The sequence below is a fragment of the Wolffia australiana genome, chromosome 12 (assembly GCF_029677425.1).
Source record: "Wolffia australiana isolate 7733 chromosome 12, ASM2967742v1".
Lineage (NCBI taxonomy): Eukaryota > Viridiplantae > Streptophyta > Magnoliopsida > Alismatales > Araceae > Wolffia > Wolffia australiana.
This window is the reverse complement of record NC_135846.1, coordinates 16081001-16096425: the sequence shown is the minus strand read 5'-3', so window position 1 is coordinate 16096425 and position 15425 is coordinate 16081001. Positions and strand designations below refer to the sequence as shown.

General features: G+C 45.3%; 1 protein-coding gene and 1 long non-coding RNA gene across 2 annotated transcripts; one reads left to right on the top strand and one right to left on the bottom strand.

The window, feature by feature from the left end:
• Positions 1-1605: 1605 nt before the first annotated feature.
• Positions 1606-3374, top strand: LOC144710268 (putative aquaporin PIP2-1). The gene is made up of 4 exons (XM_078583992.1): positions 1606-1972; positions 2055-2350; positions 2783-2923; positions 3008-3374. The coding sequence occupies exons 1-4, from the start codon at positions 1666-1668 to the stop codon at positions 3125-3127; spliced, it is 864 nt and encodes a 287-aa protein (XP_078440118.1). The 5' UTR covers positions 1606-1665; the 3' UTR covers positions 3128-3374.
• On the bottom strand, positions 2629-4550 carry LOC144710269 (uncharacterized). The gene is made up of 2 exons (XR_013583246.1): positions 4386-4550; positions 2629-3718 (listed from the first exon to the last, which is right to left on the bottom strand). It is a non-coding gene; the product is annotated as an uncharacterized LOC144710269 (long non-coding RNA).
• Positions 4551-15425: the final 10875 nt, after the last annotated feature.

Genomic DNA, 15425 nt, shown 5'->3' with positions numbered 1-15425 from the left:
TGCGCAGAAGAATAATCGAATGACAAACGTGGAACTCATCAAGGCCGACGCCGCCGCTCGGCCGCCAGGCGGACGCCACATGGTACTTCTCTCCACCATGGCTTTGTCCGAAGAGCGGTAGGTCCACGTCTTTTGAAGATTCGCTGCTTCGTATCCACAAAATTCCGTCAATCCTTTGCTTCCTCCTTGTAAATCATTAAGAAGGCCCCTATCTGAAAGGAGACAGATGCAGAGAAAGAATAGGGATGGAGAAGACGTGATCTTCCGTGCCGATCTTTCTTTCCGAATGGCGTGACGGACTGATGAGAAGAAGCCCATGAGAGATAAAGACCCCTCGTGGGCCAGCTTCCTGACCTCGAAAGCGAATAACGGGAGACTGTAGATCTGGGATGACGAAGCTCAACATAACTCACATTAATATAGAAGTAGGAGATATTGACAGGGGAGAGAGAAGGGAAATGGAGGGCGTTGCATGACGGCGTTGGACGATATTTTTCGCAGATAAGATTTCTTCCACACTTCTAAGACAAGGGCTAGGGTTTCACTCCTCTTCCCCTCTTACTCCCCCACAGCTCTCTGTCCCCCCACCTCCACCTCAGTTCACTGTTCTTTCTGGACCACGGCAGGGGGCCCATGTATCGTCGTTATCCTCGCATGCCCAACGAACCCAGCTGTAAGATGCGCAATTGTGGGCCGTCCCAGTCTCATGATCCTCGAATAATTCTCAATCTTCTGCTCCGGAGCGATGAACGTTATCACTCGATTTTCCGCAGACGCATGCCCTTGATAATCTTTAACTTCCTCGAATAATAAAATATATGTTGAAGTATCAGGAACTCTGTGATGAATGCCGAACTGGCCCCGTTAAACCTTGGTGATTATTTTTTCCTGTCTTAATCTCTCCTTCTCTGGCATCGAATCCGGATCATCCGCTGCTTCGTCTCCTGTGGGCAGCCATCCCAATCTGTTCTTTCATAATGGGCGAGGATAGACTCTGAGAGAGAGAGAGAGAGAGAGAGAGAGAGAGAGAGAGAGAGAGAGAGAGAGAGAGAGAGAAAGAGAGAGAGAGGAGACAAGTCACGTTGCTGATTGTGAATAGTGATGGCGATATCTGGCGAGGTGGGTCGAGAGGGATAGGAGGAGAGAGATACAGGGTGCAGAAATTGAGATGGGAGGTGAAAATTGATCATCTCGTGATCCGACGGTAGGGAAACGAGCAAGGTGGGAGAATCCAAGGAAGAGGATAGAGCTGACGAAGAAGCAGACGATGGAGAAAGGTATATCCGCGCCGCTCACATGGCGAACTGATCTGGCAGCGGGTCCACCGTGGAACCAGCGAAATTGCCTTGGACGGCCACGTCGTCTCGTGCTTCGCCAATCTGCCACGACTGGGACAGCTCACACACTATCGAGGCGCCTGTTTGATCGGAAAAATCGGGCAGTCCACTCCTTGGACGGCGATTAGGAGACGACAGGGCGATCGGAGGGTCCAGGGGCGGCGGAAATAAATATTACTATATTACGATCGGTCGGCCCTGGTCGGCAGAATAAAAATTCGGGAAAAACCCATCTTCTGGGTGGGCATCCCCACCATTAATACCCCCCGAGCAGCTCTTCTTCCTCACTACGGGAGGAGTCGAGAGAGGAAGACAGTTAGAGAGAGAGATGGCGAAGGAGGTGGACACGGCGGAGGGGTCGGGGTACACAGCCAAGGACTACACGGACCCGCCGCCGGCGCCGCTGATCGACGCGGAGGAGCTGAAGAAATGGTCTTTCTACAGAGCGTTGATTGCAGAGTTTGTGGCGACGCTGCTCTTCCTTTACGTCACCGTGCTCACCGTCATCGGTCACAAGTCGTCCGTCGATTCGGCACAGCCGGACGCGGCCTGCCTCGGCGTGGGCTTGCTCGGTATCGCCTGGGCCTTTGGAGGAATGATCTTCGTCCTCGTCTACTGCACCGCCGGCATCTCAGGCATGGCCTCGAGCCTGCCCTCTATCGTCCTCTCTAATGGGGTTTCGATTTATTAATTGTTTATTCTTGGTTTGGTGCGCAGGAGGGCATATTAACCCAGCGGTGACGTTTGGGCTGTTTCTGGCGAGGAAGGTATCGCTTATTAGAGCGCTGGCGTACATTGTGGCGCAGGTTCTGGGAGCCATCTCCGGCGTCGGACTCGTTAAAGCCTTTCAGTCGGCCTACTACAACCGCTACGGCGGCGGCGCCAACACTCTCAGCCCCGGTTACTCCAAGGGCCAAGGCCTCGGCGCGGAGATCATCGGCACCTTCGTCCTTGTCTACACCGTCTTCTCCGCCACCGACCCCAAGCGCAATGCCCGCGACTCCCACGTCCCGGTAACTCTCTCTCCCTCTGAGTCTCTATCTCTTTCTTTCTCTTTCTCAGTTTCTCTACCTCTCTCTATCTCTCTATCACTCTCTCTCGATCTCTCTATGACTCTCACTTTACTTATCTCCCTAGATCTCTAGCTCTGTATCTCTTTTGTTATTCTCGTTTCTTCCTGGAATGGGGGAGCCAGCGGCGGCAGGAAAGGGGCGCTGGCCCATGTCCCGTCATGTCACGCGTGAGATAACGACGGAATTTGGGCCAGCTGGCGTGTTTCAGAACTCAGAAGTAGAGGAAAAAAAAGTATGACGGCTAGGATAGATGACGTGTAAGATTGTGGGCAGGAATTGCAGTCTGCGGCGGCTTTCCTGCGCTCGTGATTCTCTGACGCCAGTTTTGAGATTGAACTTTGAATAATATGCTAACGTGGAGCTTTGTCTCAGGTGCTGGCGCCGCTGCCCATCGGGTTCGCCGTGTTCATGGTTCATCTGGCCACCATCCCCATCACCGGCACCGGCATCAACCCTGCCCGCAGTCTCGGCGCTGCCGTCATCTACAACAACGAGAAGGCCTGGGACGACCAGGTGAGAGATGTTTTCAATAAATTGAAAGATCAGGGTTTGGTAAAGATCGTTCATTTTTTTAATTCCTCTGGTGGGTCTGCGCAGTGGATCTTCTGGGTTGGCCCGTTTATTGGGGCTGCCGCTGCTGCTATCTTCCACCAGTACCTGCTGAGGGCGGGGGCTATCAAGGCCCTTGGCTCCTTCCGCAGCAACACCAACGTCTAAGCCTGCCGGAGCAAGAATCGGCGGCTGAAAACGCTCGATCGGCGCGTTGCCGGCGATTCACGTGGACTGCTGCAGCCTAGGGTATTCCCCTCTGCGCTTCTCCAACATTTTGCTCCTCGTCCTTCTCTTTCTTGCCGGCCATTTGTTGGACTTGTTTCCAATTGTGTCTTTGTACGTACTTGATGTTGTGTGCTTCCCGATTTATCTCTCTATCAGTGTCTCAAATCTCAAAAATGTATTATTGCCACTGTCCCCACTGACATGATCAAGGAGAGAGAGAGAGAGAGAGAGAGAGAGAGAGAGAGAGAGAGAGAGAGAGAGAGAGAGAGAGAGAGACGACGAGTAGTGGAAGCTGTCTCCGACTAAATCCTCTCTGGATTGAATCCCGACCGCTTGAGTTCATCCTATCCGGATTGAATCCCGTCCACCAGATATAAACCCATCTATTTTTATCCCACCTGGACTTAATCCTTGCCACTAGGTCCATAACCACAATAGTTTAGGTGTTGGTTTCTTAATAATCTGTTATTTAACTTGTCCTATTGGTTGATGATGTCTGTGGGTTTTGGAAGGCTTCACTTTTTGAACCACCTATTGTAGCAACGCAACGATTGTCAGGCAGAAACATGAGTCTAGCTTTTGGAAGGGCCTTCCTTATAATTCAGATTTTGGGGTAATTAGTGATGAGTTAATTTCACTAATTAGTGTCGTTGGTTTATCCGAATTAAAACAACAAAAATTTATAATAACCTTACTAGCGTAGGGAGAGTAAGGGTCGATCCACAGGGAGCAAGGGTTTTTTTCTTAGGAATTTGTGCTTTAGTTATGTATTTTTTAATAATTTTAGAGGTAGGTTTGCTACATATGAAGATAAATAACTAATTAAATAAAAATATATAACAAAGAAAAATAAAATATTATCATAATATTATAATAATATTAATAGGCAGAAAATAATTTTTATTTTTATTTTTTAGGAGTATTTGAAAGCTAAAACAAAATAGGAAATGAAACAGTTTGGCGCTCTGGACTTAGTCAAAATTTGGCTAAGTCCGGATGCCAAATGGGGAAGGTGCCTTGGTGGAGGAGAGAGAAAAAATGGACTGTACTAAAATCACTCTAGAATGAGTTCTAGAACGAATTTTAGAGCGTGGTTGGATGCACTGGATCCGTCTGGATATTGGCTAGCTGATCCAAGACTAACCAAAAGACAAAAGACGAACAGAAAAAAATAAAAAAGGAGAAATAAGAAGGTAACCTCTTTGTCACACCCGCTAAGGTCCAAGGGACTTCTTCTTCTCCTTTCCACCAGCTTCTTCAGCCCTGGATGCTTCTTGCTCAGCCTGGCACTCACTGAGGTGAATGGATCTATGACTCAATTGCACTTAGGCCACCAAACATTACTTTGTATTGAACCACAAGATGAATTTTACAATAGGGTGAAGGGGTTTATATAGGGAGAGAAAGCAAAGGAGAGCCATTGGATTTTTAATACAATGGATGGCCAGATCTTCTTTTCAGGGTCATGATCCACGTCCATTATGGTCCTCCAATCAGCATTGAGACCTTTGAAATACCCCCTGGACGTTCAAGGCTTCTTTCCTTAATTAGCATTAAAGGTGCTATCTTTAAGTCTCCACCCTTGGATGTTTTGTGGATTGAATGGCTGGATCTTCTTCTCTGGCTTGGATCCACGTCCAAGGTTGTCTTCCAATCATCATTTAAGCCCCTGAAATATTCATAAATAATCATGACTGGACCTTCCCCTTGCCCTCCTTTCTTTGGCCCAACATGCCTCTCATAGTGGGCTTAGTGGAGCTTCCTTGTGGGCCTTTAGACTAGAGCCAACTGTCTTGCTTTGGGCCTTCTTTCTTGGCCCAAGGTTGTGGCTGAGCCTGCTCCTCTGGTCCAAATAGCTTCTTCTTCATTTAATTATCTCCTTTATTCATGAAAGTTTCACCTAATTCCTGCATCTTCCACATAAACTAAGAAGAGAGTGAGATTCATTCCACTTAACTCATTGAGATAAGTGGGGTTAGTCCCACAAATGATAATAATTAACTCCAAATTAGAAAAAGGTAATTTTGTTTCATGATGTTTCACAACTTAACATAAATGTTGATAATATATCCAGATAAAGATAAAGAAGTACATAAATTAGCTGAAATTGCACATATATATTACTATCATTTTGGATTTATCACTTCCAAAGGACGACCTCAAGTTGATGTTTGCTAGTGATTTCCACATGCTTTGGTCATGCATGCAAATCAAGGCTAGCAGCAAAATAAGCGACGCCAACGTTGTCTCAAAAAAGTGTAGGCTGTGTGACAATGGAAATCTGAAGCACTTTAGGAAGTGATTCAATCTGGAAATTTTCTGCATCTGCATTCGCTAATTTGTCGTACTCCTTTTTATTGCTTGATCTAGCAACTACAGTCTATTTTTTTGTCAATATAGATTAAATGGCCTCCAGTTGAATGCCATCAAATTAGGCTGGTACAAGTTTTTAGAAAACTTAAACGGCAGCTGTCATCTGTCACCTCACATGTCACGGAGACGGCAACGAAACGGATGATGTGACGGTGACGAAGTTAGGGGACGTTGACTGTGACGGATGACAAACTGGGTGTGACAGTGATGCAATGGTGATGGGTGACGTGACGGGACGGCCATCATGGATGACGGCTATGACTGAGTTTTTAAACCTTAAAAATGGGCAAAAAGCTTTAAAATCATTATATTTAAGCTTTCTTGGCATTTTGCAAAAAAGTCCCCGCATTAATTTGCTCACGCTAGAGGATGACGCCCAAAAATATGTGGAGATATGTCCATCTGATTCTCTCTCCTCCAAATTTCCCTAGGGAAAACTACAGAAAATTCTAGATTAATTTTATAAGAGCCTGTAAATATTTTTACTGGATTTTTACACATGTAACACACGATCTAGAGCTGTTTTAAGAGCATATTTGAAACCAAAATTTAACAATAGTCCCTCCGACTTTAGAAATTACTTCAAAATCATATTTTCCCTATAATTATATCTTTTTCTATTTAAAATTGCATTTCTTTCTTGAAAAATTTCCCAAAAAGTTCAATAAAATTGAAAAAAATAAAATGATGGCGGGAGCTGGCGATAGTAACTGCTAGTGGTGTGCCTAGAAGAAGAACGGTGATCATGACAGCTTAAAGCACAGAGTACGAAATCCATCAGCATTTCGTATGTGTTGGAAATATCAAATACATCAAACATGACAATGAGAGTTTTACAGAATTAAACATGTGTTTTGGCATCCGGCAGCTCTCATCACTATGTCTTTGGTGTACTTCGCATCCACCCCAACTCCCTTGTGCAGACTTCATAAAATCTCATTGTCCTTCCATCATGTTTCCAGTAAACGACAACAGTGAATGAGGTAATATGGTTCGAATAATCTTCCTAATGAAGATCAATAAATCAAATATATGAACTCAAATTTGTCACTAAACCTGTGTCTTCAGTCAAGTAATCAATGTCAATGCTTAAAATTTCTACATGATATCAACACTTGTAATGATTGCATCGTTAAGTTCATTTCAATGATGTAACACAAGACAACTATAATCTAATATATCAATCAATCTTTAACAAGAGATAATTCACTAGTCCTAATCTCAATACCGTAGATATGCATATGAATATGCATTCCAGTTAATCGATCAAGTTCACATTAGGTTACAGAATGAGAAATACAAATGGCTACAATAATAAAATTAAGGTTATGCGAATGCAAATAAACAACACAAGCAACGGTAAAAAATAGGATTAATACCTCATACCAGTCGCCTTTGTCAAAAAAGTCATTGGCATTATCTCCATCACATAGTTGAGCATTCTCAACATGCAACCAACACTTCACTGTGGCTAGGAGCTCAATGCTTTCAGCAATAAGACGTGCCCTCTTTAAAGTAATGATTGCATGTCCCATGGAGAATAAACGCTCTATTGGACACTAGTCACACATTCTGAAAGAATTTCTTGCCCAAGGTTAGATAGTTGAGGGTAAGTCCATGCGCCTATGCGTGCCCACCATCCTATTGATGTCTCTGTGTCCTTCCTCTCTTTTGATTTGAGATAAGTTTCTAATTCCTCCGTTGGAGTGGGTACCCATCGTTCCTCATATCTAGGGGGTGGTACCCCATCAATGAGTTCAGTGAGCCAATCATCATCCTCAGGGTCATTACATGCTAGATCTTGGTCCTCATGAAGGAGAATTAGTCGTTGGAAAAATGCCAAAGCATCATGACTGACGCTAGAATTGATTACCGACCCCTTATTGAAGGGGTCAAGAATGGTCGTTGTTGTGGTCACACGGTTCTTTGATATAATTGACTCATACTTTAATATCTTACTCTTCATGCTCTCACAAGTTTGTAGGATAGATGCAATTTGACTCTTGGTCAGTTTTCTTTCTGAAGTAAAGATTTGTATACATATCAAACTTATGTAGGACGTTATCAATATGTCTAATCAAGGCCTTCAAAATACGAAGGACTTCCACAACTCTCATTGTCTTCAAGCCAATGACGTAGTTTGTTGTCCTGTAAAATGGCCCTAGGAGGGCGTGGAAGTTGGCCAACATTTCCCACTCTTCATGGGAAACTCTCAAGTCCTTCTATGTTACAAACAAGATTAGTAAAGCCATGAAATTGATGATGTCTTGCTTCTCCGATGAGGCATGTTACATGCCTTGCGTACTGGTCTATCGTGTTGGGCAGTCTAATGGGATTTGGTTGTGATTCTTTTGCATATCTTTGCACGTCTTCACGTACTGTTGACGTCGTTGAGTCAATGTCCTGATGCTTATTACTAAGGCTCTTAGACGGGCGACTGCATCCCCCAAGGGAAGGGCAGTATCATGAATCATCATGTCTGCATGACTCGCCGTGGCCTCGCGCATGGCATCCAAATCATCTATGTCAGCACCATACACAGTAGCATGTACTTTGTCAACTAAGCAGTTGTCCACAATCCTAAGAAGAGGTGTATTCACTACTACACGCAATGACTTCAAGGCAACTTGATCAATGATGTTCAACATGCGAGCAGCACATGGAACATGTCGGTCCACTATGAAACGATCGTTCACTAGCTTAAGCTCCTTCGCTACTAGTGATATCATCCGCTTGTTGCTTGAGGCATTGCCTATAGTGATAACGCAAACCTATAGCAGAAAATGGGGAATTATACAATAAAAAAATATACTACATAATAAAGCTTGATGGGTTGTCGCCAACCTTCTCCTCAAACCAAAGTCATCTGACGCTTAGAACACAATTGTGCTCATATTCTCACCATCGTGTTTCCCTACTAGTTCCCACCGATTGTTCACCTAATGAACTGTGATGCCCAGAAGACCAAATGAATTTTCAGCAGTCCATGCATCCACTGTCAACGAGACCTTGGGAATGTTTGCTAATAACTCAATTAGTCTCTCTTTCACGACCCCTTTATTACCTTCGATCGGGGGGGGGGGGGTCAACTATCGTATCACCAACACACTTCCACATAATCTTGAGCCCAACATTGTCCACGATACCCCATGGGGAGTTTAATAAGCATGAATTTTTCGTTGCATACATGCATTAAAATGTTATCGTATCACCAACACACTTCCACATAATCTTGAGCCCAACATTGTCCACGATACCCCATGGGGAGTTTAATAAGCATGAATTTTTCGTTGCATACATGCATTAAAATGTTATTCTTAGATGATAAATTATCATTAAAACATGCATTTATGCCTATCTTAACATGAAATACCGCATTTATGTGAATAAAGTGTTTTAATCCCTAAATGCATCATTTTATTCATATTTATGTGTTTATTTTAATAAACTAACCCCATTTGACTTCTCCGAGGTCAAATGAATCATTCTCACAATTTTAATGAGTATTTGGATGCAGGGGATACGTAATTCGCTGTTAGATCGTGGGATCGTGGTCACATCTCCATGTCGAGATCATCGTGGAGCATCGCCTACAATCACCTGTTCATAGTTACATTCCTTGCAAGAATACCACCGTTCTTGGTTGACCCATGGTATGGATGCAACAACGATGCCGAGAAAGGACCGGACACGTCGTTGACTTTGGAGCCTAACCAATCAGGTTAGTAAACATTTAAAGGATCATCCAAGTCTGTTAGGATGGTCCACACATTTAAGAAGTCAACCTGTCAATTCCCTCTCGTTAGGCAAATGACTCGAGAACTGAGCCTACATCATACATAGATTTACACTCATTATGTGTTAAACGCTAATTATATGCATTATGTTTTTGTATTTGATGGAATATAAAGACAGAGGATAAAATTATTGATCCAATGGAGGAAATATGGGATTAAAATGATCTAAAATGAGAGAGATATGGCAAGTCTACTAAAGAGGGGGCTATCTTTAATTTTCCTATGATTTTTAGGAAAAGAGGTTTTCTGTAATTAAAATAAATATAGGGGTTTTATGTAATTTTCATTATCTTTAAAAAAAGTGCATTTGGTAAAGTGTGTGTCATGTGGAGCCCACGTGTATGCCACATGGGCGCGAGGTTGTCACATTGGCAGATGTGTCTATGTGGCACATGAGACGTGTACACGTGGCAGCTTCAAGCGCCTCTGATCGACTATCGTCGATCGGTAGATCCAGATCTAATGGACCATAGGTCCATTGGAGGGGTGTGCCCAGCTTTTCTCTCTCCTCTCGTCTGACACGTGTCATACAAGTGGATCGTCTGATTGCGATCGGACGGTCATCTCCCCTCTATCGTTTCTCTCTCATCTCTACTCTCTCCTCTTCTCTCTTCTCTCTTCTCTCTCTCTCTCTCTCTCTCTCTCTCTCTCTCTCTCTCTCTGTCACCTGACGCACATCAGATTGTTAAACCATTCGATCGTGATCATTGCAACTAAACGGCCATTAAAAATGCGGTCCCCCCTTAGTCAAACCTTATTCAAACTTGCATATAAATATCGTGGACCATCTGATCACGATCAAGGCAATCGGACGGTTAGCAATCAGAGCAGGGCATGTGTCCCATTGTTAGTGGCTCATCAGATCCACCGATCTAATGGCTCAGATTAAACCAAAATTTTTTTATTGGCAAAAAACACGGTGCCAGATACGTCCAACATTGCGGTTGTGTCCGTAGACCGATTCAGTCGTGCCCTGGATGCCACCCAAGGAGATTTTATATTTAAGTAGATTGTTTATCAGCGTTTATAGGCATGGAGCGAGAATAAATATCCCAATTACACTCGGATCTCACTCGTCCACGCCCATGTGCAGGAAAAAGAGAAGATACATAAGTGGTACCTGATAAGTGCTCGGAAATGGTCGCTCTTGCTAGCGTCTCTCTAGATCCCCCCGTAGTGGTGGTGAAGCATAGAGTGTGCGGAGACCTCCCTGTCGGTGATAGGTGGCATCGAGGAGTTGTGTGGTGAGGACATCAGTCAAGCGAGAGAGCGAGTGCTCCTACCTCTCGTGCTTCATGCAATATGCCAATTGCAGGGGCCAATCATCGAGAGATGATCATTCATGCCAGTAGGAGTGTTTGGAGACGGCGTAGCAGATGTGATGCTTGGAATGTGCGCAGTCCAACCTGCCAACGTTGATGTCAACGTTGAGGTGTGCGGCAAGTCGGACTATCAAGCGAGAGGATAAGCTCTCCCGTATCTAGCTCTCCATGCAATCTACCACTCCTTCGGCCCCTCCTTTGATGGTGTGCGACACATGCAAAGAGTTGACAAGCCAAGGCGGTCAACGCGATAGCATCCACGAGCTGTTAGGGGGAATTCCTGCCAAGAAAGGAAAAAGGAGGTAGGGTTTCGCGTGTGTACCGCTTGATTAGCAAAGGCATCTGTTGTCTGATTTTTCTCACGTAGCTGGTGATGAACACTAGTTGTGCGAGAGCATCACTACATGATGTCTTGCCATACGTGCTCAAGCTTCCACTAGGAGCATTTGCCAACACGAAACATGTCAACTAATACCTGTGAGTCTGATTCTACGATGATATTTTGAAGGTTTCGTTCCTATCACGTATCGCCAGAGCCTCGGCTACTGTATTAGTCTGAATGCCATAAAAATTGAAAACGTAAAAATAATACTCCCTGCATGGTCATGGAGGATACTGCCTCCCCCGGCTCGCCCTAGGTTTCCATTGGCCGCACCATCCACATTCAGTTTGAGGATGCTGATTAGCAGTGGATGCCAACGAACAACCTATAGACGAATGTAAATGGAGGCGAGGGTCATCGAAATGCCCCACGAGCGAAATAGGTTGCGTGCGATGTCTGAGCTGTGGGCGCGAAGTGGTAGAAGATGGTGGGTGAGACGTAACCATTGCTTGACTCATTGCATGATATCCAAGGTGCGCATGGGAGTTTTTGCAGAACAAGAAGAATTTCACACTTTCCATATCTCCCATAATAAGTAAACTATGATGATGTGGAGGAAGGGGCTCCGTTTACAATGTGTTGCCAAAACACTCTAACGGTGTCAAAGTAGAGGATGTACCGAGGAGTGGACGCCAATGTTGTGTGATTTGACGCCAACAGTCTAGGGCTGTCTCACCATGGAAGATGCTCCGTAGTCTCAGCGCGGGGAGATGCCGGGTAACAATGACAATCCGAACTGAGGGATTGTCCAATAAACGTCACTCGATCATCAGTAGAGAGGCCTCGATGTAGGAGTCTTCATAGAAAGAAGGAGACACGAGTAATGATTGCCGGATGCCAGATATGGCGACCCACAGAACGGAGGGCTATGAGCGATAGTGAATGAACCACTAGGGTATGTAGCGAGATACTCCTGAGGACATGTCGAATAAGTTGGATGCGTTCTCCAAGGGATAGAAAACAAAGTTTCCATCCCTCCAGTTTTTTTATCATTTTGGCCAACAAGGCATCAAAATAATGATGCCTAGCCCGTTCAAGAAAGATAGGGCATCCAAGATAATCAAAAGGGAGGCATCCTCGTGTGTATTGGGTATAGTGTTGGATAATCTGAGAGCGCTTTATAGTGGTGGATGGACCAACCATAAAGCTGCTCTTTGAGGCATTGACGAGCTGGCCAGAAGCCTGCTCATACGTAGTGAGAACACTTATGAATTCCTTAATTGATTTTTTAGATCCATTAAGGAAAAGGTTGGCATCATCTGCAAATAAGGAGTGCCAGAGGATCGGGCATCCCGTTTTCATAAAATATGGTTGGATGAGACCGCGGGCGATCGCTCGTATGAGTGATCGCTTGAAGACCTCCTCCGTCAATATGAAAAGGGTGGGTGAGATGGGATCACCTTGTCGTAGACCCCTCGTGGCCGTGAAGAAGCCAATGGAGTTTCTGTCCATCAGGAGAGAGAAGTGATTCTCTCTACTGCACGCATCGACGAGAGAAATGAATGCTTTAGTGAATCCTCTCAACTCGATCAAAAGCCTTTTCCATATCCAATTTGATGATGACATTCAAAGCTCGAATATGAGTGTTTAAGGACTGGGCTAACTCATGAAATAGCATGATACTGTCATGGATCTGTCGACCCTTGACAAAATTGTACTGTTTAGGTGAGATAAGTCTATCAAGGAAGGTCCCTAGTCGATTTGTAATAATCTTAGATGCAACTTTATAGCATACATTACAAAGATTGATTGGACGAAAGTCTCTAAATGATGTTGGATCGTCCACTTTTGGTATAAGCACCAAGAAAGAGGATTTCCAACTTCAAGGTAAGACTTTACATGTGAACATCTCCTTGATAGTAAGCGCCAAGTATGTGCCTATGATATCCCAACATGCTATATAGAATTCTGCTGAGAATCCATCCGGTCCCAAAGGCCTGTTGCGGCACAAGGAAAAAACTACATCCTTTATCTCTACTCACTTAGGAAGGGCTGTGAGTAGTGTGTTTTCTTGGTCGACCACCAAATGAGGGATGGAGATGAATAGATCCTCACTCATGATAGTCGATTGTGAGGATAGGAGCGAGCGATAGTACTCCACTCCAGATGTAGCTAGTTGGATAGGATCCTGATTAAACATCCCTAATAGAGTTGTATAATTAGGACGGGCTCTATGGTGGATCGAGGCGTGAAAGAAGCATGTGTTTTTGTCACCTACGCGCTGCCATTGGATTTGCGATTTCTGGAGATCGAGAATCTCCTGTCATCGCATAGCTTCCTCAAGCTGCTCGCTAAGCCGAAGCTTGTGCTCTCGCGCTTCATCTGTCCAACCATCCTGTAGTTGTCGCTCGACAAAAACTAGCTGCTTCTTGAGTGTCTCGACTGGTGTGTGTACGTCTCCGAATACATGTTGATTCTACCATTTCAGGGTGGAACTTGAGGTTCCTCAATCTATAGCTGAAGTTCTCTATAGACAATGTAGAGATCGTTCCATTCCAATGGTTGTGTACAAAATGATGAAAGTCATCATACTCTAACCAAATAGCTTGGAATCGGAATGGGAGGTGGCGTACTCGTGAACTCGAGTCCGGAAGGAGGACCGGTGAGTGGTCCGAGTAATATCTTGATAGGATCTCAATTGTGATAGTGCAATGCATCAGTGCAGTGCTATTAATAAAGCAACGTTCGAGCCGCTCATACATATACGTATCTGCCTGGCGCCCATTACACCATGTCCACTTCTCAACTATGGTGGGAGGCTCCACGAGGGATACCTGATGAATAAAATCAATAAATGTTTGCATAGATTGTAACCTAGGCGGTCAGCCTCCCTGGTGTTTGCTGGCTGCCCATATGCAGTTGAAATCCCCAGCTATAAACCAAGGGAGGTCAACAAGTTGTGGGTGGGCCTGGATATGTAGAGTGAGTTCCTTCCAAAGGGCCTCTTGTACTAGAGTCTATGTGAGGCATAGACTACCCTGAGCGTGTAGGGCTTCGGGGGGTACGGTACGTAAAAAGTAACATATTGCGTCCCTTCGACAAGTAATTCCAACGAATAATCTTTCTTCCAAAAGGCCAGAGCTTATTCGAGGAATGGTAGTAAACATGATCCATTCCGAGTTTCCTCGCAATGGTATGGGAGTGACCCGATGTAGTCATCGGCTCAATAAGTCCAACTATCCCTCGATTGGGTGTTATATATGCGACGTGTATGAGGGGCATCCAAATGATGTCCTGAAGGAGGGGAGGTTTCCATGTCCGTGTGTGACTCCTCACAGATGGGGTCATCGTCCTCCTCTCCCATGGAAGTGTGATCGCTAGTAGCTCCACAAGCATCCTTAGAGCTGGTGAGTAAAGCATGACGGTTAGTCAAGTAGTCCTCTCGATCGGACGGGATATGGGATGGATGGAGGTCGGGCAGTGAGGTGAGTATATCCAGTGGGGGTGGTATATGGCTAGGATGGGATCACGGGCTAGGGCTGTGGGAGGGTGGAGGAGGTGATGGGGATGGAGGTGAAGCAGCTAGGGGGGGGGGGGTTGCAGACCGAGGGGATGATGAGGGGCAAGAGGGTGTAGGCCGAGAGAAGATGAGGGCTTGGGGGATGTATGCCAAGGGGATGGAGAGGGATGGGTGAGGGTGGTTCCAGAGGAACGCCCGACCTCCGTGCAATCCCGCATATCGGGTCCATCTAGCACATCCAAAAGGGCAAATGTGGGTGGGTGCCCTAACCTCTTTGTCCTTGCCCGACCGAGGGCTAATGGAAGGAACATTCTTAGCCCACGGTAGGGTTTGGGGGCGCTTATCAACACCCTTCTTTACCCATTGTGAAGCGGTGGGCGTAGGCTTGGTTGGGACATGCTTAGTCGGCATAGGATCTTGAGTCACACTCTGTGTGGGGATGGGCTATGTAGGTGGAGGCGGTTTATGGTTAGGTCAACGCCCTTGGGAAGTGGGCTTTGCTTCTATGATGTATTCATCATAGGGAAAAAGGGGGAGGTATTCCTCTGAGGAGGGCGAGGTGGCTTGTGACACCTTCTTGCGACACATGCGAAGAGTGTGACCTACGAGGATACAATGTGTGCAGAACTATGGGAAGTTCTCGTACACGATGGGTTGGCGAATCAACTCATTGCTATTGCGAATGAGTATCACACGATGGATGGGCTCGAGTAGATCTATCTCTACACATGCCCTCACATATCTAGGGTAGTTGAACAGATTTACGTCTTTGTCAAGACGTATAAATGTGCCGACAGCACGAGCTAAGGATTCCAGAGCAATGGGTGTGAGGAGATGTGGCCGTAAGCCAGGGAAGCCTATCCATACTAGGACAGAGTGAGGGCAATGATCTCATGAGCTGCTT

Coding starts and splice junctions, on each gene's coding strand:
- LOC144710268 (XM_078583992.1), top strand. CDS start 1,666: ATGGCGAAGGAGGTGGACACGGCGGAGGGGTCGGGGTACACAGCCAAG. Junction 1,973..2,054: donor CTGCACCGCCGGCATCTCAG/GCATGGCCTCGA, acceptor TTTGGTGCGCAG/GAGGGCATATTAACCCAGCG. Junction 2,351..2,782: donor CCCGCGACTCCCACGTCCCG/GTAACTCTCTCT, acceptor GCTTTGTCTCAG/GTGCTGGCGCCGCTGCCCAT.